Source organism: Aedes albopictus, chromosome 1 (assembly GCF_035046485.1).
Source record: "Aedes albopictus strain Foshan chromosome 1, AalbF5, whole genome shotgun sequence".
In the NCBI taxonomy this organism is placed as follows: domain Eukaryota; kingdom Metazoa; phylum Arthropoda; class Insecta; order Diptera; family Culicidae; genus Aedes; species Aedes albopictus.
Window position 1 is genome coordinate 154,133,370 of NC_085136.1, and position 25,174 is coordinate 154,158,543.

Sequence of the window (25,174 nt, forward strand, 5' to 3'; positions counted from 1 at the left end):
AGTACCCAATGGACGGTCCGCAATACAGGTGACTGAGCAGCAGCTTGGCAACATCATCGACTTTGCGTCCACTAAGTCGAACATAAGCAAGGACCTGAAAACGGCCTTGCTTCGACTTAGGGTGTCGATCGACGATGCCAAGCAGGAGCACGCGGCACTCGCGTTGCTGACTGCTAAAGCAGCGGAGCCTGCAATTGAGAAAGTGCCGAAGTTTACCCAAACGGAAGCCTTCTCCTTCGCAGGAAGTCCGAACAAGGTGGAAGCGACAAACGGAGTAAGCAATCGCAGAAGCGGGCGAGGCAGCCGTTAGGCGAGGAGCTGTCTGGCGGTGCCCGCAAGGCCAGGCGAATCATTACCCCGAAAGTCGGTAATAATGCCGGAAGGTCGGACCCCAGCCAGAGTTCCCGGAAAGCTGGGAAGGGTGGGCCTGAAAAGGCTGGCCCGTCCCGGAACGATGGGAACAAGGGGTTGCGACCGCTAGTGGGCCCTCAACAGCCACAGAGCAGGGCGATCCAAGGGGAGGACCCCCCCTTGGACGAAGGTAGAGCGGAAGAGGAAGAAGAAGGCAAATCGGCAGGTAGAAGGGCAGGTGCCAGGCGCGAGAAAGGCGACGCTATCGTCATCAAGACAGAACAGTCCAAGTACTCGGACGTCTTGAAGACGATGCGAAGCGACGCCAAGCTTGAGGGTCTTGGAGCCGACGTACGCAGTATTAGACGTACTCGTACGGGCTAGATGATCCTGGAGCTGAAGCGCCAGAAGGAACACAAGGGCGCCGCCTATAAGAGGCTTGCAGAAGAGGTCCTTGGTGAGGGTGTGCAGGTGAGGGCTCTGACACATGAGGCGACTCTGAAGGTCAAAGACATTGACGAGATCACCGGATGCGGCTTAGCAACTGCTTTACCAGGTGGTTTCTGAGTGGGAGACGGATATCGCCATCATTTCGGACCCATACCGAGTACCCGCCGGCAACGGCAACTGGGCCTCGGATGAGACCAGGAAAATGGCGGCAATATGGACGACGGGTAAATACCCCGTGCAGGAGTTGGTGTAGTAGAAGAAGACCCCGTTTACTTTGGCGACCACGAAGCCCTCATAGGTAGTACATCTGGGCTTCGTGGTCGCCAAAGTAAACGGGGTCTTCTTCTGTAGCTGTTATGCGCCTCCGCGGTGGCCGATCGAGCAGTTCACGCAAATGCTGGACCGCTTAACGACCGTGCTAACAGGGCGAAGGTCGGTGGTAATAGCGGGTGACTTTAATGCCTGGGCTGTGGAATGGGGAAGCCGTTTCACGAACCAGCGGGGTCAGATCCTGCTAGAAACACTGGCCATCTTAGATGTCGACTTGGCTAACGTCGGTACCAAGAGTACCTATAGTCGAAACGGAGCGGAGTCAATTATTGACGTGACCTTTTGTAGTCCTGGCCTAACAAGTAGTTCGAACTGGAGAGTAGATGATGGCTACACTCACAACGACCACCTGGCGGTTCGCTACAGTATCGACTACAACAACTGCAGACAGCGGATAGATGGAGAGGCAGCTAGGCCAAGGCCAAGCCCTCGCAGGTGGAAGACATCATACTTCGACGAAGAGGTATTAAGGGAAGCGCTCCGCCGTGAGCGAAACTTAATCGGTTTAGACGGCGACGAGCTGGTAGCGGTGCTCTCACGTGCGTGTGATGCGACCATGCCTAGGCGAGTCCACCCTAGAAATGGGAGGCCACCGGCTTACTGGTGGACCGACGCGATTGCGGACCTGCGCCGCGCCTGCCTACGGGCTAGGCGGCGGATGCAGCGAGCACGATCAGAGGAACAGCGAAACGAACATCGGGTGGTGTTCGCCACTGCAAAAGCCGCGCTCAAGGCCGAGATAAGAGCAAGCAAAAAGGCCTGCTTCGAGGGTCTCTGTCAGAGTGACGCCTACAGGATCGATATGGCCAAGACGAGATGTGTGATGGCTCCTACAGAGCAATCTCCAGAGATGTTAAAGGGGATCATTGGAGGACTTTTTCCGCGTCATGAGCCTAGTCCTTGGCCTCCTTTCGTAGGACAGCCGGGGACTGGGGCTGGCGATGAGGAAAGGGTCACCGATGTGGAACTTGCGGGGATAGCTAAGTCCGTTAGCGTAGGTAAGGCCCCAGGCCCGGACGGAGTTCCGAACCTGGCCTTTAAAGTAGCTATTGCAGAGGCCTCCGAGATGTTCAGGTCTGCTATGCAGAAATGCCTGGACGAGGGAGTTTTCCCAGAAGCTTGGAAGAGGCAGAGCCTGGTACTATTGCCAAAGGCGGGGAAACCACCCGGAGACCCGTCGGCATATAATAGACCAATATGCTTGATTGACATGGCGGGGAAGGTGCTCGAAAAGATCATCCTCAATAGAATGTTGAGGTTCACTGAGGGCGTAAATGGTCTTTCGAGCAACCAGTATGGCTTCCGGAAGGGGAGGTCAACCGTAGACGCTATCTTGTCGGTTACAAAAACCGCCAAGAAAGCACTCGAGCCTAAGAGGAGGGGAATTCGCTTCTGCGTGGTAGTGACTCTGGATGTAAGGAATACATTTAATAGCGCCAGTTGGGCTGCTATTGCCGATGCGCTCTTGCGTCTGGGGATACCGGAGTACTTGTACAAGATTCTCAGAAGCTACTTTCAGAATCGCGTACTAGTTTACGACACGGAGGTGGGTCGGAAGTGCTTTCACATAACCTCAGGAGTCCCGCAAGGTTCCATCCTGGATCCGGTGTTATGGAATGTCATGTACGACGAGGTGTTGAGGTTAGAGTACCCAGTAGGAGTGGTGATTGTCGGATTTGCCGACGATATTACGCTCGAAGTCTACGGTGAAACGATCGACGAGGTAAAGTTGACTACCAACCACTCGATCAAGGTTGTGGAGGCGTGGATGCGGTCCAGGAAACTGGAGCTGGCTCACCACAAGACAGAGGTGACGGTTGTTAACAACATGCAGTCGGCGCAGCAGACGGAGATCAGTGTAGGAGAGTCAAACGCTCTGTCAAACACTTGAGCGTGATGATCGACGATAAGCTTACCTTCGGTAGCCACGTCGTTTATGCCTGTAAAAGAGCCTCCACAGCTATTGCGGCACTGTCCCGGATGATGTCCAATAGCTCTGCGGTGTACGCCAGTAAGCGCAAACTTCTGGCTAGTGTTGCTACGTCCATACTTAGGTATGGCGGCCCGGCGTGGGGCACCGCGCTAAGTACTAAATGCTACCGACGGAAGCTGGAAAGTACTTACAGGATTATGTGCCTGCGGGTTGCGAGCGCGTACCGTACCGTGTCACACGACGCTCTCTGCGTCATTACTGGTATGGTGCCTATCAGCATTCTTATCAGTGAGGACATGGAGTGCTTCGAAATGCGCGGCACAAGAGGCATACGCAGGACTGCCAGGATGGCCTCTATGGTCGAATGGCAGCGCGCGTGGGACAGTTCCACCAAAGGAAGGTGGACCCATCCATAGGTTGATACCGAGGGTAGATATTTGGATAAATAGGCGCCATGGGGAAGTTACATTCCACCTGACACAGGTCCTTACAGGTCATGGTTGCTTCCGACAGTATCTACACCGTTTCGGGCATGCGGATTCTCCCGAATGACAATGTGCAATGGTTTAGAGGAAACAGCGGAACACGCTTTGTTCGTGTGCCCGCGTTTTCGCACAATGCGTGACCGCATGCTTGCCACATGCGGGGAGGACACAACTCCGGACAATTTGGTCCAGAGGATGTGTAGTGATGATTTTGGCTGGAACGCCGTTTCAACGGCTATCACCCATATCGTCTGGGAGCTACAGAGGAGGTGGCGCGTGGACTCGGAGAATGGCTAGTCCAGAGGCAAAACAAGAGGTGATCCAGGGATTCGGAGTCGGCTTCGTAGGTCATACCGGTGCCCTGCGGTCGAGATCGACCCTTACAGCGATTAAGTGGCCGCGGAGAGGAAGTCCCGGTAGCGGTGCTGTCGTGGCGTCGGTCTACTGGGTTGGATCCGAGCCCGCGGTTAGAAAGGGGTCCCGGCAAGGGTCGGGGTAGGTGCGACCCTGCTGTCTGCAACCTTCGGGTGCATCTGATAGGGCTTGAAGGGTAGTGATACCCTTCCTTACGGGCAGGTCAGATCGAGTTGCACGTGGGCATCAGTTCTTGATGTCTGCCAAGCAGTTGGGCGCGGGCGGGGTTGATCCTGCCCGCCTTCCTAGGAAAAAGAAAGTGGTGAGGACCACTCGGGAAACTGGCTAAGCGCCAGCATGTTACCGTGATAGACTCTCCAAAGCGAGTCATCGATGTTCGTTGCTGCAGGCTACGCAGCTAACCTTGAGGGTGCAATGTGCGCTAGCTCCTCTCTGAAGCAATACCTTCTTGGTGGTTCCGGAGAGACGTTGGGTTTGGCGACCATAGGAATGTGTTTTGTGGGTTGAGGAGAGAGTAGTCCTGGCTTCTACTATTGTAGTAAAAGACGGCCTCAGCCCCACACTATCCTAACCTTCCTGTTAGGGTGTCTGTTTGCAGATTATCCCCCTATGGTTTAGAAGAGAAAAAAAGATTTGGGAGGAGGAAGCATAACTGGAGGAATGGATGGAAGGTATCGTGTGTCCCATCTACAAAAAGGGCGACAATTTGTGTTGCGGGAACAATCGCGTGATCACACTACTGAGCGCTGCCTACAAGGTACTCTCTCAAATTTTATGCCGCAGTCTATCACCGATTGCAAGAGAGTTCGTGGGGCAATATCAGGCTGGATTTATTTGTGAACGCGCTACTACGGACCATATGCTTGCCATCCGCCAGGTGTTGCAGAAATGCCGCGAATACAACGTGCCCACACATCACTTGTTCATCGATTTCAAATCGACGTATGATACAATCGATCGAGAACAGCTATGGTAGATTATGCACGAATACGGATTCCCGAATAAACTTATACGATTGATCAAGGCGACGATGGATCGAGTGATGTGCGTAGTTCGAGTATCAGGGACACTCTCGAGTCCCTTCGAATCTCGTAGAGGGTTACGGCAAGGTGATGGTCTTTCGTGCTTGCTGTTCAACATTGCTTTAGTTAGAGGGTGTAATTAGGAGAGCGGGGATAAACACGAGTGGGGCGATTTTCACGAAGTCCGTTGGTTTCACTGATGATATTGATTTTATTGCTCGTAAATTTGAGGCGATGGCGGAAACGTACATCCGACTGAAGAGTGAAGCCAGGCGAATCGGATTAGGCATTTATGTGTCGCAGACAAAGTACAAAGGGCTCCAGGGTGGAATTACCGTGCCCGCCACCCCGAATTTATATCGACGGTGATGAAATCGAGGCGGTTGAAGAATTCGTGTACTTGGGCTCACTGGTGACCGCCGACAACGACACCAGCAGAGAAATTAAGAGGCACATTGTGGCAGATAATCGTGCGTACTTTGGACTCCGCAGAACTCTACGATTGAATAGTGTTCGCCGTCCCAAGTTAACTGTCTACAGAACGCTGATTAGACCGGTAGTCCTCTATTGGCATGACACATGGACCCTACGTGCAGATGACCAACGCGCCTTCTGACTTCAGCTAGATTGAACAAATACGTACCGAGCGTCTGTTCACCAAGGAGGTACAGCTCAATCAGCGTCTGTTCGGAACTCAGCTGGATAGGGGACCTTAGGCAAACAACCTACTATTCTCGAAACCCAAAAAAAATATGAAGCCTCGCGAAAATTTTCCCAACTGAAATGCTTTGACATCATTTAACTTCGGTAAGGTAAGTTTTAATATTCATTAAAGAACGGGATGATTCTCTTTTCGCACCTTCCGTGCTAAATTATTCCGTATGTGTATGTCTGTGTATGCACAGTACATCTGCAAAGTCACCAGCATCAGCTTCCATTGTGCATCGCGTTCGGAAAGTTTCTCTACCGGTAAGTCTCGCTTCCCCCAACAATAGCAGTATACGGCAAACTCACATATGGGACCGGGAAATTTATTTCCGCCTCAACGTGTGCCATTAAATTTGCCGCCAATGCCGGCGCGTTGTCTTCCAGCTGACTAGTTTTCTTGCGAGTTAACGGCGCACCATACCGTGCCTACAGTAGCGATATTTGCATACTTACCGTTCGTTCCCTGCTTGGACGTCTGCAAAAGAAATGCAGCGAGAAAAAGATCGTAAATCTCATATTCGCCTGCTGCTCCGGTTCGGTTTGCCAAGAGAGAGAGGTGCATGTTTTAATGGTCATTAATATGGATCCGGAATGTCGTCATCGGATACGGATGGCTTGTTAGAGTGCAATCTCCGAGGTCTGGCCCGGGCAATAATGGAATGGGATGAGCTGGAGTGCAATTCTCTGTCTGCAGTTATATTAAATTATCAGCTGATGTTGCGGGTTAGGAAATTCTATGTGAGGAAAAACATTCTTTGTGGTCTGGAATCCAGTTTTACTGTCTTATCTATTTTAAAATAAATCCTTTTTAAGATTTACATGGTATAAAACATACAGTATTTCTCATTCTAAAGAAATTGTTTCCTTAATTATTCTTCGGCATTTTCAATGTATTCATTTGATTCTTCTTTATTTTAATGTTATTGAATTGCCAAATAAAACTAATGTTATCCATTTAAATGAAACTGATTAAAAGTTTACAACAATTTTTCAATCAAATTTTATTCTTATCTTTCCAGCCCACAGAATCCTCATCGGCCGTCCCGCTAATACGACAAAGAACGGATTCCAATGCTTCCAACGGTAATGAATCGTCTATTTCTGATGCTGATGTGCAGAAGCGCATACAGGAAGTTTTTAACCGTAAGGGATACTCAAACCCAGATCCTAGTCCAAATGATTCCCTCGAAGCACAGCCTGACAAAGTAGCAGTGAGAATTGTAGGTAGAACAGTCGCCAATGGCGCGAACTTCCTTTTCAGCTTACATACTTCCTCTAGGGCGTCACTGTGACGTCATCAAGTCAAGGATGGTTGTTAGTTACAAAAGAGCATGTTTTCTCCAGGATGGTGCACCGGCGAGGCGACGTAAGCGTCCACTGTGGAAAATTGATGAAAATTTCGATCCAAGAAAATCGTACGTCATCAAGCACCCTAACGGAACCATCACCTACGTACCGCCCAAGGATGTTGATCTCAGTGGTACCGTTAGCACTACTGGGACTACGGCCACTCCTGCCCAAGGCAATCCCAACGAGCTCGTCGACAAGATGAGCGAAGCAAGTACGAGCGATAGTGACAAGTTAAGAAGTAGGCGCGCTTTAAACAAAATTAAAACACTGCTTTTGAGGGCACGATTAGGTCTGTTCAGTGAAATTTGTTTGCTTTGAATCCCAATCCGTCGTCGACTAGTATATCTGTTTGATACACAGCTTGTGTTGTAAACGCATGGTGTTACCTTTTAAATTTAGTATAATTTAATCAACATAACATTGCCATTGAACTGATCTACTCGGGCCTCCGTAGAGTAAATTTAACTTCTCGTTTACTACAAACAACACTTCTTTTTGTTATGCTAGACGTGATGTCAACATTAAAACAAACTTTAACATTTTTATGCATGAAAATTAATTGAAGCTACATACCACCAGATACGGCACAGAGATACACAAGGAATCTGAAATTGCATGAGAAACTTATTAATTTGGCTTATTTTTCATTGGTGTGGGTTTACTCCATTTGATTAAACAATTAAACACATCTTTTGATGGACACATTGTTTGATGGTAGTACATGTTATGCTTTTTGGTCGCACGCTATCTCTGCAGTTTTTGTCAATTTCAAGCAAGCCTATGTCCAAGGGTGGGTTTTGGAGATTAACCTTCCCTGTTGCCCTTATTTGGGACCTTTCATAAACCACGAAGACTTTTTGGTGGGAGGGGCTGGAAAAAGTCTACGCTTCATGCGAATTTTTAAATTTTTATATCTGAAAAAGTTCACGGAGAAGGGTGGCAGCAGGGGCTTTCTGAGATGGCTAAAATTTGGTCTACAGTTTGTGAATGGTCCCTTTCACCCACTGTGCACGGGGCATTTCAAGCATAACTTTTCAAAATGACTTATCTTGTTTTGCCTTCCTCGTACACTGAGTATAATGGAAAGGCTATATGTTTACTTCAAAAACGATTTGTATTTGTGTATGTATGTATGTCTGTGTGCAAAAAAAAAAAAAACTCACTTTTTAGCAATTCCCCATTGGCAGATTTTACGGTTTTTAGCACGAATCGAACCAGAATTTTACCGCATTTTTTGCTATTTTAAATGATCCATATCGGTCAAAGCGTTACGGAATTATGGTCATATAAGGTGAAACATTAAGAAATTCCATTGTAATTTTGCATACAAACTTTAGAGGCACAAATCTGGTGAATGAAGCATCGAACCAAGCCGCACTTGTTTATCCTGGCTTTGCTCACTTGCAAGAAGCGGCAGCTTTTCCAAATTGAGCGCATTTGTTTACGAATTTCTAAGATTGATGCGTGAGTAGGGGTTCAAGTCGGCCATTATGGCAGCAATATTTATATCCTCTGATGTTTCTCCTTAAGTGATCTGGGCCAGCACCGATGGAATTGGTCACATCCAATTGCGCAGATTCTTGTAACTTTTTGGCAGTATGGATTACAGTCCCGGGGGCTGGCGAACCCCTCGTTTGTGAGTTAGTCGCGTAGTCGCCGGCTAAGAATAGAACGACAAACCTCAATTCAAGGTGTCAAGCGACCCGTGCACAGTGGTTGAATTCGCGAAAATCGTGTTACTTACCTTACCGGTCAGGCTAAGGCCGGGGTGGCCTCTGCTGTACATAGTAGCCGCCTCCATTCCACTCGGTCCATGGCTGTTTGTCTCCAGTTCCGCACTCTGCGTAGGGTCCGCAGATCGTCCTCCACTTGGTCGACCCACCTAGCTCGCTGCGCTCCACGTCTTCTTGTACCGGTCGGATGACTCTCGAGAACCATTTTAGTCGGGTTGCTATCCGACATCCTGATGACGTGACCCGCCCACCGTAGCCTCCCGATTTTCGCGGTATGGACGATGGTTGGTTCTCCCAGCAGCTGATGCAGCTCGTGGTTCATTCGCCTTCTCCAAGTCCCGTCTTCCATCTGCACTCCGCCGTAGATGGTACGCAACACCTTCCGTTCGAAAACTCCAAGGGCGCGTTGGTCCTCTGCACGTAGGGTCCATGTTTCGTGCCCATAGAGGACGACCGGTCTAATCAACGTTTTGTAGATGGTTAACTTCGTGTTACGGCGAACTTTATTCGATCGTAGAGTTCTGCGGAGTCCAAAGTAGGCACGATTTCCTGCCACAATGCGCCTCTGAATTTCTCTGCTGGTGTCGTTGTCGTCGGTCACCAGTGAGCCCAAGTACACGAATTCTTCAACCGCCTCGATTTCATCACCGTCGATATGAATTCGGGGTGGCGGGCGCGGTGATTCCTCCCTGGAGCCCTTTGCCATCATGTACTTTGTCTTCGACACATTAATGACTAATCCGATTCGCCTGGCTTCACTCTTTAGTCGGATGTACGTTTCCGCCATCTTCTCAAATTTACGAGCAATAATATCAATATCATCGGCGAAACCAAGCAGCTGAACGGACTTCGTGAAAATCGTCCCACTCGTGTTTATCCCCGCTCTTCTTATTACACCCTCCAAAGCAATGTTGAACAGCAAGCACGAAAGACCATCACCTTGCCGTAACCCTCTGCGAGATTCGAAGGGACTCGAGAGTGTCCCTGATACTCGAACTACGCACATCACTCGATCCATCGTCGCCTTGATCAAGCGTATCAGTTTATCCGGGAATCCGTATTCGTGCATAATCTGCCATAGCTGTTCTCGATCGATTGTATCATACGCCGATTTGAAATCGATGAACAAGTGATGTGTGGGCACGTTGTATTCGCGGCATTTCTGCAACACCTGGCGGATGGCGAACATCTGGTCCGTTGTAGCGCGTTCACCCATGAATCCAGCCTGATATTGCCCCACGAACTCTCTTGCAATCGGTGATAGACGGCGGCATAAAATTTGGGAGAGTATCTTGTAGGCAGCGCTCAGTAGTGTGATCGCGCGGTAGTTTCCGCAATCCAACTTGTCGCCCTTTTTGTAGATGGGACACACGATACCTTCCATCCATTCCTCCGGTAATACTTCCTCCTCCCAAATCTTGGTAATGACCCAGTGTAGTGCTTTCACCAGTGCTTCTCCACCGTATTTTAGAAGCTCGCTTGGTAGTTGATCTGCTCCAGCGGCTTTGTTGTTTTTCAACCGGCCAACCTCCTCCTCAATCTCTTGAAGGTCAGGGGCCGGAAGTCTTTCGTCCTGTGCACATACTCCTAGATCTGTTACCACGCCACCTTCGGTACTTGCAACGTCGCCATTGAGGTGCTCATCGTAATGCTGCCGCCACCTCTCGACCACCTCACGCTCGCTCGTGAGAATATTCCCGTGATTATCTCGGCACATGTCGGCTTGTGGCACAAAGCCTCTGCGCGAGCGGTTCAGCTTCTCGTAGAACTTTCGCGAAAATCGTGTGGGCATTTTGAATATGAAAATGTGTAAAAAATATAATGTGATGTTTCGCAAAGTTGTTACATATTTTTAGTGGCATTTTTTGATAATTTGATTTTGTTTTGTTTTTAGATAAGTTTACACACAATGTCAAGTTGAATAAAAATGCCGTCTTATACAGGTTATCTGATAAGTTGCTCTTTGTCACTTCGATACTTGAATTGTCTTTGAAAATTGTTATTTTCTCACTTTTGAAATAAGCACTAATTTCTGTAAAGTTTTTTTTATTTTTGTTGCTTGGGCTGCTCATATGTGGTTCTTAGTACCTATCTCAAAATATATCTTTTGGCTTGAGACAGTGATGCCATATTCCCATTTTTAGTTTAGCTTTTTTATGTTAAAGAGTCGTTTTTTATATTTACGATACCTCGAAAAGCCTCAAAAAAATTCGGAAAACTAAAAATCCATTAGATAGACGGATAACAATTTTTTCTGCCACAGTCACACGAACATCCCAAGCAACAAAAACCATTTTAAAGGAAATTTAACTAACCTAGTGTTTATTTCAACCTCAAAATTAATTAGTTGACCTATAAAAGATAACATTTTTATTCAACTTTTCATTATACTTTGATTTATTTGCAACTTTGCGAGATATCTCATTATAAAAAATGGTCTTCATAAGAAAACTAGAAAATCATTTAGAAACAATATGAAATCCAAAAAAGATATAAAAGATGTTCAAAGTTTGAAGGGGTTGTTCATACTAAATTTATTACATATCCCTTTTTTTCAAAAGATAGAGCAAAAGAGTCTTCGCTAACATTTTTTTGCATGATATTATCTACAACACCATTTACATTTACGAAGACACCATTTACTTAGTTATCGTGGCTTATGTAGAAAGCATATTTTTTATCTAACTTTTGTGTAAGCTAATCTGAAAACAAATCTTATCAAAAGTTGCTCCTAAAAATATATAACAACGGTGCAGAACATCACATTATATTATGTCCACATTTTCACATTCAAAATGCCCTCGATCGTGTTTTTCGCGATTTCAACCACTGTGCACGGGTGCCGAGGAATAAGTGATTGAAAGGGAAAAAACGACGCTCGATCGTTCACGGAGCCTGTGGAGTACATGGGCAACCCCCACAGTATTTCGTCCCTTACCGCGGCTCTGGTGTGGTGAACCTCCTTTTCCGTGCTCCTCGCGGGATTCAAAATGAGACAATTAAACAAAAACTAGAATTCGAGCAGAGTCGGTAACGGCGAGGCTAACCCTTTCGCAAGAAATGAAGAAATGAAAAATCAGGAGCAAAAAGCTGCGCACGCATCTCTAAGCTCCAGCATGGGAGCTCCGATTCATACCCCGGCTAGCCTGCCGAGGAGACATGATTGTACACAGCGTGGTTGATGAGGGCCATCAATCAGAAAAGAAATGGGCTATCTGCAATAGAAGTGGCTGAGCAGTAGCTTGGCAAGATCATCGACTTTACGTCCACGAAGTCCAACATAAGCCAGAACCTTGAAACGGACATGTAGCGACTTCACGCCATGTTGCAAGATCACGAGAGACTCGTGAAAACTGCAGCAGTGGACAAATCGGACCCCAGCTAGGCGTTCCGGAAAGCTGGGAATGGTGGCCCTGAAAAGGCTGGCCCGTCCCGGATGGACGGGTTGCGACCGTTGTTAGGCTCTCAGCAACCACAGAGAAAGGGGACCCAAGGGGAGGACACCACTGGGAAGAAAGTCGAGCGGAAGAGGAAGAAGAAAAACCACAGATCGAGGAGAACAGGGACGCCAAACCAAGAAGGCGTAAAAGAGTAGGTACCAAGCGGGAAAAAGGCATCGCACTCGTCATAAAGACCGAGCAGTAGGAGTACTCGGACGTCTTGAAGGCGATGCGAAGCGTAGTTAAGCTCGTGGATCTGGGAGCCGACGTGCGCAGTATCAGACGTACTTGTACGGGTGAAATGATTCTTGAACTGAAGCGCGACAAGGAACGCAAAGGCGCCGCCTACAAAAGTTTGGCGGAAGAGGCCCTTGGCGAAGGGGTAGAGGTTAGCGCTCTTACAACAGAGGCGACACTGAAGATAAAAAACCTAGACAAGGTCACCGAAGCGGAAGAGCTCGTCACGGCACTGCGGCAACAGTGCGACGTGCAGGCGAGCATCATAGCCATTCGGCTACGGAAGCGGCCGGCAGGGGCACAGCTAGACTTAGTACAGCTACTTGTGGCGGACGTAAAAAAAGTCCATTCAGAGAAAATAAAGGTAGGCTGGTGCGTATGTCATCTCACCTTCCACGAGCCACCAGAGGTTTGTTTCAGGCGTCTGGAACAAGTCATGGGACTGCAAAGGCCCTGGCAGGAGCAAACGATGTAGGACATGCGGCGCTGAAGACTATAAGGCACAAACCTGCCCGAGCCCACCCAACTGTCTGATTTCTACCGAGAAATCCGTAAACAACAGGTATCCAACGAGTGGTCCAAGATGCCTGGTCTTCAAGAAAGCCGCAGTGAACAAATCACAGTGCAGGTAGCGCAGCTGAACATGAACCACTGTGACGCAGATCAGCAACTGCTTTGTCAGGCGGTTTCTGAGTGGGGACGGGTATTGCCATTATAGCGGACCCATACCGAGTACCCGCCGCAACGGCAAATCGTAATCGGAGTCTTCTTCTGTAGCTGTTATGCTGGGCTGTATGACAACCGTGCTGACAGAGTAAAGGCCAGTGGATTTAGCGGATGACTTCAATGCTTGGGCCTTGGAATGCGGAATCGGTTTCATGAACCAGCGGGGTCAGATCCTGGTCAAACTAGATGTTGACCTGACTAATGTGCATACCTTCAGTCGGAATGATGCGGAGTCGAATATTGACGTTATCTTTTGTAGTCCTGGCCTACACTCACAGTAACCGCCTGGCAGTTCGCTACAGTATCGACCACAACAACAGCAGGCAGCGGGTAGAGGAAGAGGCGGTTAGGTTATTGCCTATACTACGCCGACGACACATTTCGGGACGCATTCCACCGTAGTAGCTGCTAGCGGTGTTCTCGTGCGCGTGCGATGCGACCATGCCTAGGCGAGTTCACCACAGAATTGGAAAACCACTGGCTTACTGGTGGATTCAAGCAATTGCGGACCTGTGCCGCGCCTGCCTACGGGCTAGGCGGCTAGGAGCTAGGATGCAACGAGCACGATCTGAGGAAGAGCGAAACGAACGACGGGTGGTATTCGCCGCTGCAAAAAAAAAACACGCTGAAGACTGAGATAAGGGCAAGCAAAAAGGCCTGTTTTGAGGGCCTCTGTCAGAGTGCCAATGCTAATCCGTGTGGTAATGCCAACAGGATCGTGATGGCCAAGACGAGAGGTGCAATAGCTCCTACAGAGCAATCTCCAGAGATATTGGAGGGGATCATCGAGGAGCTTTTTTGGTGCCATGATCCTAGTCTTTTGCCTCCCTTTCGTAGGACAGCCGGGGACTGGGGCTGGCGATGAGGAGAGGGTCACCGATGTGGAACTTGCGGGGATAGCAAAGTCCTAGCGTAAGTAAGCCCCCAGGTCCGGACGGAGTTCCGAACCTGACCTTAAAAGTAGCTATTGCAGAGGCTCCCGAGATGTTCAGGGCTATGCATAAATGCCTGGACGAGGGAGTTTTCCCAGAGGTTTGGAAGCGGCAGAGCCTGGTTCTATTGTCAAAAACGGGAAAACCACACGGAGACTCGTCGGCAAATAGACCAATATGCTTGATTGACACGACGGGGAAGGTTCTCGAATAGATCATCCTCGATAGATCGTTGAGGCACACCGAGGGTCTGAATGGTCTGTCGAGTAACCAGTTCGGCTTCTGGAATGGGAGGTCGACTGTAGAAGATATCCGGTCGGTTGCAAGAAACACCGAGATAGCGTGACAGCGTAAGAGAAGGGGGATTCGTTACTGTGCAGTAGTAACTCTGACTCTGACCTCTAACTCTGACTCCGGTGTTATGGATTGTCATGTACGACGAGGTGTTGAGGTTAGAGCTCCCGGTGGGGGTAGAGATTGTCAGCTTCGCTGACGACATGACGCTGGAAGTCTACGGTGAATCGAACGAAGAAGTGGAGTAGACTACTGCTTGCTCGATCGAAAGTGTGGATGCACTATCATTTCGAAACGCACCGTCAAACACTGGAGGGTTATGATCGACGTCAAGCTTACCTTTGGTTGCCACGTTGATTATGCCTGCAAGTAAGTCTCCACAGCTATAGTGACACTGTCCTGGATGATGTCCAATAGCTCTGCGTTGAGTGGCAGTAAGCGCAAGCTTCTGGCTAGTGTCACCTCGTTCATACTAAGGTATGGCAGCCCGGTATGGGACAAGGTGTTAAGTATTAAAGGCTACCGTGGTAAGAGAGTTGCGAGCGCGTACTGTACTGTGTCACACGACGCGCTCTGCGTCATCACTATTATATAGTGCCTAATGGTATCTCTATCGGGTAGAACATTGAGTCCTTCAAAATGCGCGGCATCCGGTAGCGCGTGGACTCGAGGAGTGGCTAGCTCAGACGCTATAGAGGTGGTGTAAGCGTTGGCGTTGGCTACATAGGCCATACCCTAGTAACAATATTTATTATATTTTGTTTTATTTGTTTTTATGATAGTTTTATCGGTACATTGCATATTCTAGTTGATCTTATCGGAGTTTCAGCTGAGCACAACTATTCTTCGTCAATATGTGGTTTTAAAAACACCTTCAAGAATACTTGAGGTTCAGTTCATAAAACCATAAACACAATAAGAACTGTTGAACTTATTTTCAGTTTTATAAGGTTCTTGTAGTTATCTTCAATCATTCGTTCTTGATCAAGAGCAACTGTTCTCGCATAAGAACAGTTTGGACATGAAAAATACAATAAAAAACTCAAATATCAGATTTTGATTTTAATCATCGTTCCATTATTGCTGTCAATCAAGAACACCTACCCGGAAACCCAACCACGACGCGGTGCGGTGCAGTGCCAAGTTCCTCCGGTTGCAGCATCCGAAATGAGGTGGGTTTGGTCATCCAGGACGTCGATTCCCGTGCAATTCGGGTTCCAATCATCGATCTTTAAAATCAACAACTACTTACCTGTTGGAAATACTGACCGGAGGAATGAGGCACTGTACCGCATGTAGGCCGGTTATCGAAAAAGGTCTGCCTGGTTGGCAACGGTACCGGGCTGATGATAAAATTAATCGGACGAGATTCACAAAATCCACCTCGGTGGGATAATTTATTGTTTGTTTACAATTTTGCGTACATGATTTATGACATTCTCGGCGGAGTTTGCATAAACCTACATCAAGAACGTTATAAACCTGAGAACTCTTGAGTAATACATCTTACCCTTGCAGAAGACGAAATAAATTTAAGACGTTCTTGATGGAGGCCAACCAGGCTGATTTGAGAACGTTATAAATCCTAGTATTCTTGATTTATGCTTTTCGCCCTGGCATGAGTTGAAAGATATTTAAGACGATCTTATGGTGATGTTGATTAAAACCATCGATGATGGACCGACCGCCGGTCTAGATTTCAATGGAAGCCATGTTGAGAAAACTCATGTGCAATGTTCGCATGTCCAGGAATAATATTTTTAAATATTTCATTAGTGCGTTATAATGGAAGCGCGTTGCAATTTTTGGAAGTATCTTGCAACATATATACGATGAATTTTACTTGGCATTTGACATCCTTGTTACACCACGGAAATATTTCCAATTTGTGCAATAAATTAATCCCGATTACAATAATGTGTCATTTCCATTGTGTTTTTAATTTCAATTTAATTCACCAAACTTTTCTGTCGACATAAAAGCTGCATCAGCAATAACACTGACAAGTTTATTATCGTTTTATCGTGCACTTGAAGAATTCTACAAGGAGAGAGCAATTCGCCTTGAGGACAACTTGGGAAGCACAACAAGTTTTAAGAGAAATTTAAAAACAACTCTCCGAGAGCATCTTAGGATTGGCCTCTTTGGTCTTATGGCGGGTTTATGGTTGAGTTGATGTTGTTTTGCAGAGCGATTTGATTTATGCATGGTTTTAAAGCACAGGTGTAGAAAAATACTTCAAAAGCATTATAAAATTAGTTTTGTTACTTGGGTACCGATACCCTGTAGTCGAGCTCGACCCTTATTGAGAATAAGTGGACGCGTGGCGAACTTCTTCTTTTTATAATTGTGTATGGGATAATCCTTTAAAAGTATAGATAAATGTTATTGAAAAGTCTGCAGTAACTAAAAAAATGACATTCGTTCTGTCCATTCAAAAGGAAACTGCATAAAGCTTTGATAAATTTGAGGGATACTTAAAACTCTTCTCGGTGTACGGCAGAAATGCATTTCTTAGCAGAATTGTCAGAATCAAACTTACTGCTTCAGAATTACAGAATAGAGCATATTATCTTTACAAGAAAATGCGTTTATGCCTCTACGTAATTCTGGCAGGTCTTTCGTCATGTGTAAGTTTAAATTAAAATATTTTACTTAGAATATGAATTCCTTCTATCATAGATCTCTACCTTCATAATCTTCATTATATTCAGAAGAATTTTATAAATTAAACAGATTATAGCAAATATTACAATTAGATCAACAGATAAAATTTCCAATTAAAACTTTAGATTTTTCCTTCTACCTTACTCGGGGATCATTTGGTATAAAGTTAAAACTAATGTAATCAGTTTTGACAAGTATTCCAATTCCCTTCAAAATTGTAGCAATAATAATTATTCTCTTCAACCGTAGGCTCCCGTTTTGTTTTCCCGAGTGACTTAGAACCACGAATTGACCGGACAGAGTGTACACCGGATTATCCCGTTTGTAGCAACGTCATCGATTATCCGCAAGAGCTTATAAACGAGATCGTGGGACGACAGAAGGACCGCTATGCCGAAGTGTTTGGCAATGACATCGTGTTGACCGATGGTGATAAGCTGGTGCAACGGTTTGACGTAGATGAGAATGGCAACTCGTTCGAGTTCATATGCGAAAGCCGTGAGAGGTTGATACATCCGAGGAGTGGATTCAATGCGGATAATAAATCCATCATGATTGTTAACACCAACGATTACATGCAGGGTGTTCGAATAGAGACGTGCAGGTATGGTAGTGGCGTTCGCCCCAAGTGGAGGAGATATTAATTGCTTGTAGTTTCAGCACTCAAGGACAACCGTGCGAAAAGCTTAATCCCCTGTTCGGGAAAACGGAATGCCGGCAGCTTTTCCATTACCGAACGCTACTAGCAATCGATCCCAAAACCAATCAGCCGTACAAGGAGAAGTTCAAACTACCGTCCTGTTGCAAATGTGTGATAATTCCCCTCGATGGATCTGCTTATCGCAAAAAGAGAGAAACGAAGGAAGGATTGTGATACAGTAAAATATTAGTTAGGATTGCGATCGAAAGAAAGATGTAGATATCGTGAAACCGAAACAATGATTCACTCAGGAAGTGATTGGAAATCATAGAATAAGTTTTTTCTTTGATAAAAATTGTTATACAATAAGTACAATTTATAAACCTGAAAGCCATGTAATGTCGATGTTAGATTTTGTTGAATTACAAATAATTTGAAATTAAAATAATCTGTTCTGCGTTTTGAGTTCGTTGGAAGCGTTAACGAGCTTCAGCCATTCAAGATTGGGGCGTGAGTTCCGTACATAGTTGATGATGGATGCTTTTAGAACTAAGTTTGCTATTATCAGATTACTTTTATGAGTTGAATAATAAGTTTTGACGTTGAATTGTTTTTTTTTTAATTTAATAAAATGCACAAAATGTGTATAATAGTTATTTATGTAACGAGTTGCAAAAAGTAGATTTTTCAGCACGAGTCATACATTTATCCAACGAGGCTTGCTGAGTTGGATAAATACGAGAGTGCCGAACAAATCGAGTTTTGCGACGAGTTCCATTCAAAATTTTATGCAATAATGTTTTATAATACAACTCATTTGAGTTGTAGAAAGTTCATAATGCAACTCAAATGAGTTACGTTACATTATGAATATTATGCAACTATTTTTCATTATGCAACTCGTTTCAGTTGCATAATGAACCAGATTTGAAAAATAGCTATTATGATACCAAAATGGGTTATTTAAATAGAAATTATGATAGTGAATTGCATAAAAATCTGAAACAACTCTGACGTTTAATGCATGAAATTATCAGATAGTTACCCTAAGGCTCTTGCAAATAGTGACTCATTAACTAATTCAAACGTTTTTTGAAGTAATCAAACACTGCGTTTCATAAATTTCCTTCCGTCTGCTATTGAATGTGCTTATTTAATGGCGTCTGTATAGGCTTGACAACATTGATTGTTGGTTGCACTGCTTACTAGCTGTCGGGGATCATTTGGCTTACAGTTAAAATGGACTGAATTCGATGCTGAAGCGTGGGTCACAAATTTAAAGATCCCAAGTGGTGTAACAAATTAAGAGATCCTAATTTTCTGATTTATTGATTTACAGCACACAATAGAATCACGTTCGAGTATCCCATTCGTAGCAACATTGAAAACTATCCTAATGAGCTTATAGATGCTTTAGTAGTCCAGCAAGGTTATGCCGACGAATTCTACAGTCACCCCGATGATGAGGAAGATGACAGGTTGGTGTTTCATAACAGGATGAGCTTCGATGATGACTTTGAGGCCCTCTGTGAGATCATTCAACAACCGGATTATCCACAAGAGGGATACACCGTTGATAACCAGCTGACCAAGATCGTCAATACCAAAAAGCACAAACAACGTGTTGATACTGAACGTTGCAGGTGAGGTAACGCACTGTTACATTTACTCGTTGTACTACAGAACGATTACGTTTCATTTATTTTATTTTATTTTTCAGAAACAAGGATTGTGCTTGTCTGGATTTAGAAAGCCAATTCATGAAAACAGAATGCAGACAAATATCCCACGAAAAAACTCTATATGCCCTCAATGAAACTAGCTTTAAAATTTACAAGGCAAAAATCATGATACCTTCATGTTGCAAATGTATGGTAATCCGCTATAAAGGATTTTGAATAAAAATTACTCAATCATTTGTACGTCATTGATAAGCTAGAGTCCGCCAAAGAAATTATTTGAAACTCTTGTTATATGTATGTATATACAATTAAACATATGATTGTATTTGCTAAGTGTAATTCTGCAATAAAATTTGTATGCCATAAAGTCCATCCGGTTTACTGAAAGAAATTTCACTCATTCATGTATCCTGAGCACCCCTGGGGGTGATGAAATAGGCTCATATGTATGGCGATGGCACAAATGTCCCAAATGGAGGATAACGTGCCTCTGGAGCCGGCCTTCTGATACCTGATACCCCTGGGGGTACAACGTAAAAGATTTCCATCCTGGGCGTCTGCTCGCTTTAGCCTTGACCAGGGTCAAGGTCAGCTTCCTATCGACTTCCTTAATTTGCTTATTGAATCTTCGTCTCCACGAGCTCCTGGGTTTGCCTCTGCTGCGTGCCCTGCTGGATTGCAGTCCAACGATTGTTTGCAGATTACGTCCCCATTATTTTGAAGTGAGTTACTGACCCACTTCTCACGTTCTCAAATTCCTGTTGATATCGGTTTCTAATGGCATCGTTGATAGAACTGCATTGATGGAATAGCCTTTAGGTTTTTACAGTCATCGCGGTTCAAACCCGAAGATTCCCGACACCCTACAATCGAAATTTCTAATAATCCATACGTAAAACCTTACGTCGGACGTAGTGCGCTGGGCAGCGGATCTGGAACTCTATCCAGCGCACATTGCCCGGCGTACGTCCGACATACGTCCGATTTTCAACTGCACGAACAATACATACTTGGCAGCCAGAGTCACGCTTTTGTATAAGACTCTTATCTGTGGAATACGGTATAGGGCACTGCATTGTTTTGTTTTGTGTGGGATTCTGACGTTTCTTGGCCTTGTTGTTTACAAAGTATCTGTAAGAGTGAAAGAGAAGGAGAGAATTTCATGCAATGCCCTATGGATTACTGCACGGCGGTGTCGGCACCTCTCAAACGCCAAATTTTCTATGAGAGTAAGCAGTGTACAATAGGGCTCTGCACGAAATTCTCTCCCTCTCTTTCGCTCTTATTGAGATTTTGTGAACAACAAGACCAGGAAATGTCAAAATTCCATACAAAATCAAAACAGTGCAGTGCCCTATTCCTGACGTAGCTACCGTTTCGTGATTGCTATGATGATATTGATGATTTTTTGAAAAATTTTCACTCTGCAGTAGCCGCCGAGTTCTACCGCAGCTGTCAAAGTCCTACCGCAGCCATAAAAATCATCCCATCATTGAAAAAGATGGTCAAATCAAAGTGTGCTAGCAAGGTGAAAATTTTATTATTGCACTGAAAACCAACAACAAACAATAATCATCGGCGTCGTATCTAAGGCGTCACTTGGGCTAATCAATGATGCCTCAGAGAAAATCAGTAGCTTCAGTAGCTGCGGTAGCTTTTCGTTCTTCCGGAAAACGGAAAATTTTCTCTAAACACGAGTAGTTCAGCTTCCCAATGTTTTTTTTTTTTTGGTAGAATTATTTATATGGTTTTTAGCATCCATCGTAGCAAACTCGAAGTTTCCGATTCTACCTCGCATTCTAATTTTATGCCGTGATCATCTATGAACGGCGTAAACGGGTAGATAGGTCTGGTTTAAGGAAGTTTGTTAATACTGTTCAGAACTCGCCAGAAAATCTATCTCCTCTGCATGCACTTCTTTCTGTATTTGACGGTAGAAGCAGTGCGAAGCGCGTTGTAGTTCTGACCTTGATAGTCTTGGGCACCTTTACGGTCTTGCCCGACAACAGTTTGGCGGAGATTATGCACATACCTGAACAATATAGCATTCACACGAAGGAGTTTTTCCCATATATCGTAGTAGTTGAAGTCGATTACGGATATCGGCCCCATACCGGGATGAAATAGATGTAAGCGTAGTTCCCCTTTTGTCGTTCTGTCATGCGAAGGCTTTGTTGGCCAGTTTTTGGAATTTGGATAGAGAAACTCCAGTCCCACCGCCATGGCGCGCCAGCTGAAAACCGTTGTAGTTTCGAGAAGTTCGCTTACGTTGAATGCAACCAACTGAGGGTAACGTCTATGTTCGGATCGGATCCAACACAGAACATCACGTGACTCTGTCCGGTAGAACAAAGCGTTTGTCGGTTTTGAAAGAAAGTGAACCTACAATGGTGTCCGCCAGCCTCGACCCAATCATAGCAGCCTGTAGTTCTAGCCGTGGAATGGAGATAAACCGCAGCGGTGCGACTATTCTTCATTACACCAACAAAGCTAGTCATGAAAATGCTTGACAATTCTCAGGTCATTTTGACAGACCACACACATGCACGAAAAGGACGAATCTTACATATATTCTACTTTATCGATCTTGTTGTCGTCCTTTTCATGCTCATGTTACATCTGTCAAAATGACCTGAGAATTGTCAGTCGTTTTGAGGTTAGGTTCGTTGGTGCAATAGGGAACTGCATGAAATTCTCCCCTTCTATCTTTCACTCTTACAGAAATTTGGTAAACAACAAGGCCAAGAAACGTCAAAATACCATACAAATTCAAAACAGTGCAGTGCCCTATAAAGAATTGCTTTGACAGAAACAATCACACATTCCACCCGTAACGTAGATATATGGCAGCTGCATACCCGAACTCACTAGCGTCTACAAAGGTGTGAAGCTGAACACTGGTGTCTTCCCGTAGCGGATTATAGCCCGATAGCAGTGTAGTATTTTTACCAAGGGGCTAGTCGCTTGGAACATTGTGCCAAGAGGTGTCAAGCACACCGTCTTATACGCTGTGTGGCACACCGAGGCACTCTGAGGCACAATTTTGACACTTGAGTTTGCACCGCCACATGCCCAAAATATAAGGAAGCCAAAATTCATCAAATCTCCACAACAAGCGTGTAATGACTCGACCGCTCTCTGTCCAGAACATCGTACGAAGAACGTCTTATGCTCATTGATCCTCCGCAGACATGATAAGACGCTCTAGTTTGTCTATACCTAGACTGTCGTCCAATGAGAAGTATTCTGCAGGTTTTCATTACTATCTTCGTTACATGCACTTACAGTTCTACTATGATGTCCTGTAAACTCGCTGCCATCTGAACCACCATGGATGATCCAATCGCCCATGCCTTCTTCTCACCTTTTTTGTGGATGCCCGAGATTAGCGTTATTCACCCCGATGAGCAAACGTGGTTGTACATTGTCCTACGATTCAGCAGGAATTCATTTTGAGGTGACGGTACTAGCAAACTAGATGATCCATACAGAGTGGTTGGTGGAAGAGACCGACGTTCAGAACCGTGTGAACTTCTCGCAAGGTGTACCATTTGGAGTTTTCACTTGTTCCTCCTGTATTGTAGAAGTATTTTCATACCGTAGAAGTATTTTCTCCGATCCATCTCAAACAAATTGGTTCTAGGTTTCCCAGTTCAATGGCGAGTCCTGCCTCCATTAGAGTCCATGACGATCCGTCATCCAGAAAGGTGTGCGTCTTGAGGACTTTATTGCGACTGTACAACATAACTGGAACGACGCGGAACAACGTCCTTGTAATGGAGCTGGAGCTGTGATGAGCATTGCAGTTTTTTTCATCTGCAGTTTTTGGTTTTGAGCTCTCTCCTCGCTTCTGGTGTTGAGAGGACGCTGCTCCACCGCGTTGACTATTGTGGAGTAGTGGGTGGTGTTTGAACGTGCAGTCACTTGTCCCACAAGGTTGTTGAAGTTTGCACGATCCCTTATGTGTTTTCAAACATTTTCGGCATGCCCGGATTCTTTAATCGTTACCCACCTAGCATTGTCTCCAAAATCCAGGAAACGTTGACACATTTCGAGGTTCGAGCAGTTACCTTTACATGCTGGACACGTTTTCGTAGAAATAATAGACGTGTTGGATCTACAATTTGGCGTAGGGACGGAGCCAGGTTCTGCGCTGTGCGCATTTAGACAGTGTTTGGACGAAAAAGTGATAAGTGAACCACTCGGCAGTCCTTCTTCCCTTCTGTTGGTGCTGTTTCAACTACCAAGCGGTGTATGTTCTCTCGTCGAGTCGCATGGTTCACGAAGGAACATAAAGAAGATACTCCGATACAGACAAGCTGCGGCGATGAGCGGGCATCGCTAAATGTAACTTACCGATGATCTCTCATCGTTGGCTTGGGTCAACTGTGAATAATCGTTATTTTTATCAGTATTTATTGCGTTTTCGCTTTAAAAACGTGAACTACTATTTAATTTAACTGTATTCATGACGTTGCAGGTTGTGTAGTCACAATAAAAAAGAATTATGACAATAAAATATTCTTACCGAATGCATCGTTTTCATTAGCGTCATCGAGCATCTTCTCTCTTGATTGCGCTCTCGTATTGAACCGGACAAGAGGATGAACAGCATTTCGAGGAGCGTTTCCGAGCATGTCGGTTCACGAAATGTTATAAGTATTCGCGAATGTATCACTTGCTGAGTATGGACCACTCAGTGGTTCGCGATACAAATCCACACACTGCATTTAGAAATGCCTGTTCACTTTTTGCCGGTTCGTGAACCAGAAAGTTATGCGATTGGACACACAGTTTCAGCGAGGTCGTAGAGCCAATCAGCAAACGCGGAAAGATGAACAGTCGGAAAAATTCGTCGATGCTTTGCCCAATCAAGCTTAAATGCTAAAGGGAGTTTGTCAACCAGCTCTCTTAGAAGAACAACGTTGTAACAGTGTTCCCAAATGAACACCAAACTCGCTAAGTACTGCTGTATTTATACTCTGCCTTGGTGTTTGAACCACAACACACAAATTTGTACTCAAACGTGTATTTATGTTCAAAGTTCGTTTCAAACACAAGTACGAACACATGTACAGTACAGTACACTTATATACCGTGCGAAACAGAGTGGGAAGCGGTCGTGCAAATAAAAAGATCTTTCTCGAACGACGATTGACAGTTCAGCACCAATCGTAGCTGAGACGTTGATGGTTGGTCGGACGTCGAAACTTGTTTGAAGTGCTCAAACCAACGTTTTAGCTGGTCAGTTAGGTCCGTAAATAACTGTCCAGTAGCTTCTTTCACTGGCATCCTTGGAATTATTCTTGCTCCACACAGGCGTCGTGAGCTATCGTAGAGGAGGCAGTTAGATTCCTTGTCTTGCTGTTGCTGAGCTAGCGTTAGGCACCCTGCACACCACTCAAACCGTTTGACCAACATTGCCACCGCCCCCAGGTTGGTCCAACCAGCGAATGTTTCTGCAACCGTATGACGAACTGCCAAATCGTGTTGCACCAACATGTCACTTTGGTTGCACCAACATCATCCCCCATTTGAAATCGCACTATGTTTGTGCAACAACACTACACACGGTACGATCGGTTCGTCAAACATTGGCTCCGCCCACCGTTGGTTTGAGTAAAATCAAACTGGTTTGATTTTTGCCGACCAAACCGTCAACCGTCAAATCGGTTTTACGAACTGCCAGATCGGTTCGTCAAACAGCATCACACACGGTCAAACACAGCACCAACTCAACCACCAACCTAAGGCCTAAGGCACCCTACACACCAGTCAAACGGTTTGACCAACATTGCCACCGCCCCCAGGTTGGTCGA

General features: G+C 45.6%; 1 protein-coding gene across 6 annotated transcripts in view; it reads left to right on the plus strand.

Moving 5' to 3' along the window:
* LOC109424643 (uncharacterized) overlaps window positions 1–19,725 on the plus strand; it is a 54,431-nt gene extending 34,706 nt beyond the window's left edge. Inside the window, exons 2-5 of one of the 6 annotated variants that reach the window (XM_062845612.1) lie at window positions 6,674–6,874; window positions 6,999–7,242; window positions 19,013–19,316; window positions 19,394–19,725. In XM_062845612.1, coding sequence (XP_062701596.1) covers window positions 6,674–6,874; window positions 6,999–7,242; window positions 19,013–19,316; window positions 19,394–19,571 — 927 coding nt within the window. In that variant the 3' untranslated portion in view covers window positions 19,572–19,725. Of the gene's footprint in view, window positions 1–6,673; window positions 6,875–6,998; window positions 7,243–17,282; window positions 17,638–17,687; window positions 18,122–19,012; window positions 19,317–19,393 lie in introns of those variants that run through there. The other 5 variants (XM_029861810.2, XM_019699809.3, XM_019699826.3 and 2 more) reach the window with 5 other exon arrangements.
* Window positions 19,726–25,174: the final 5,449 nt, after the last annotated feature.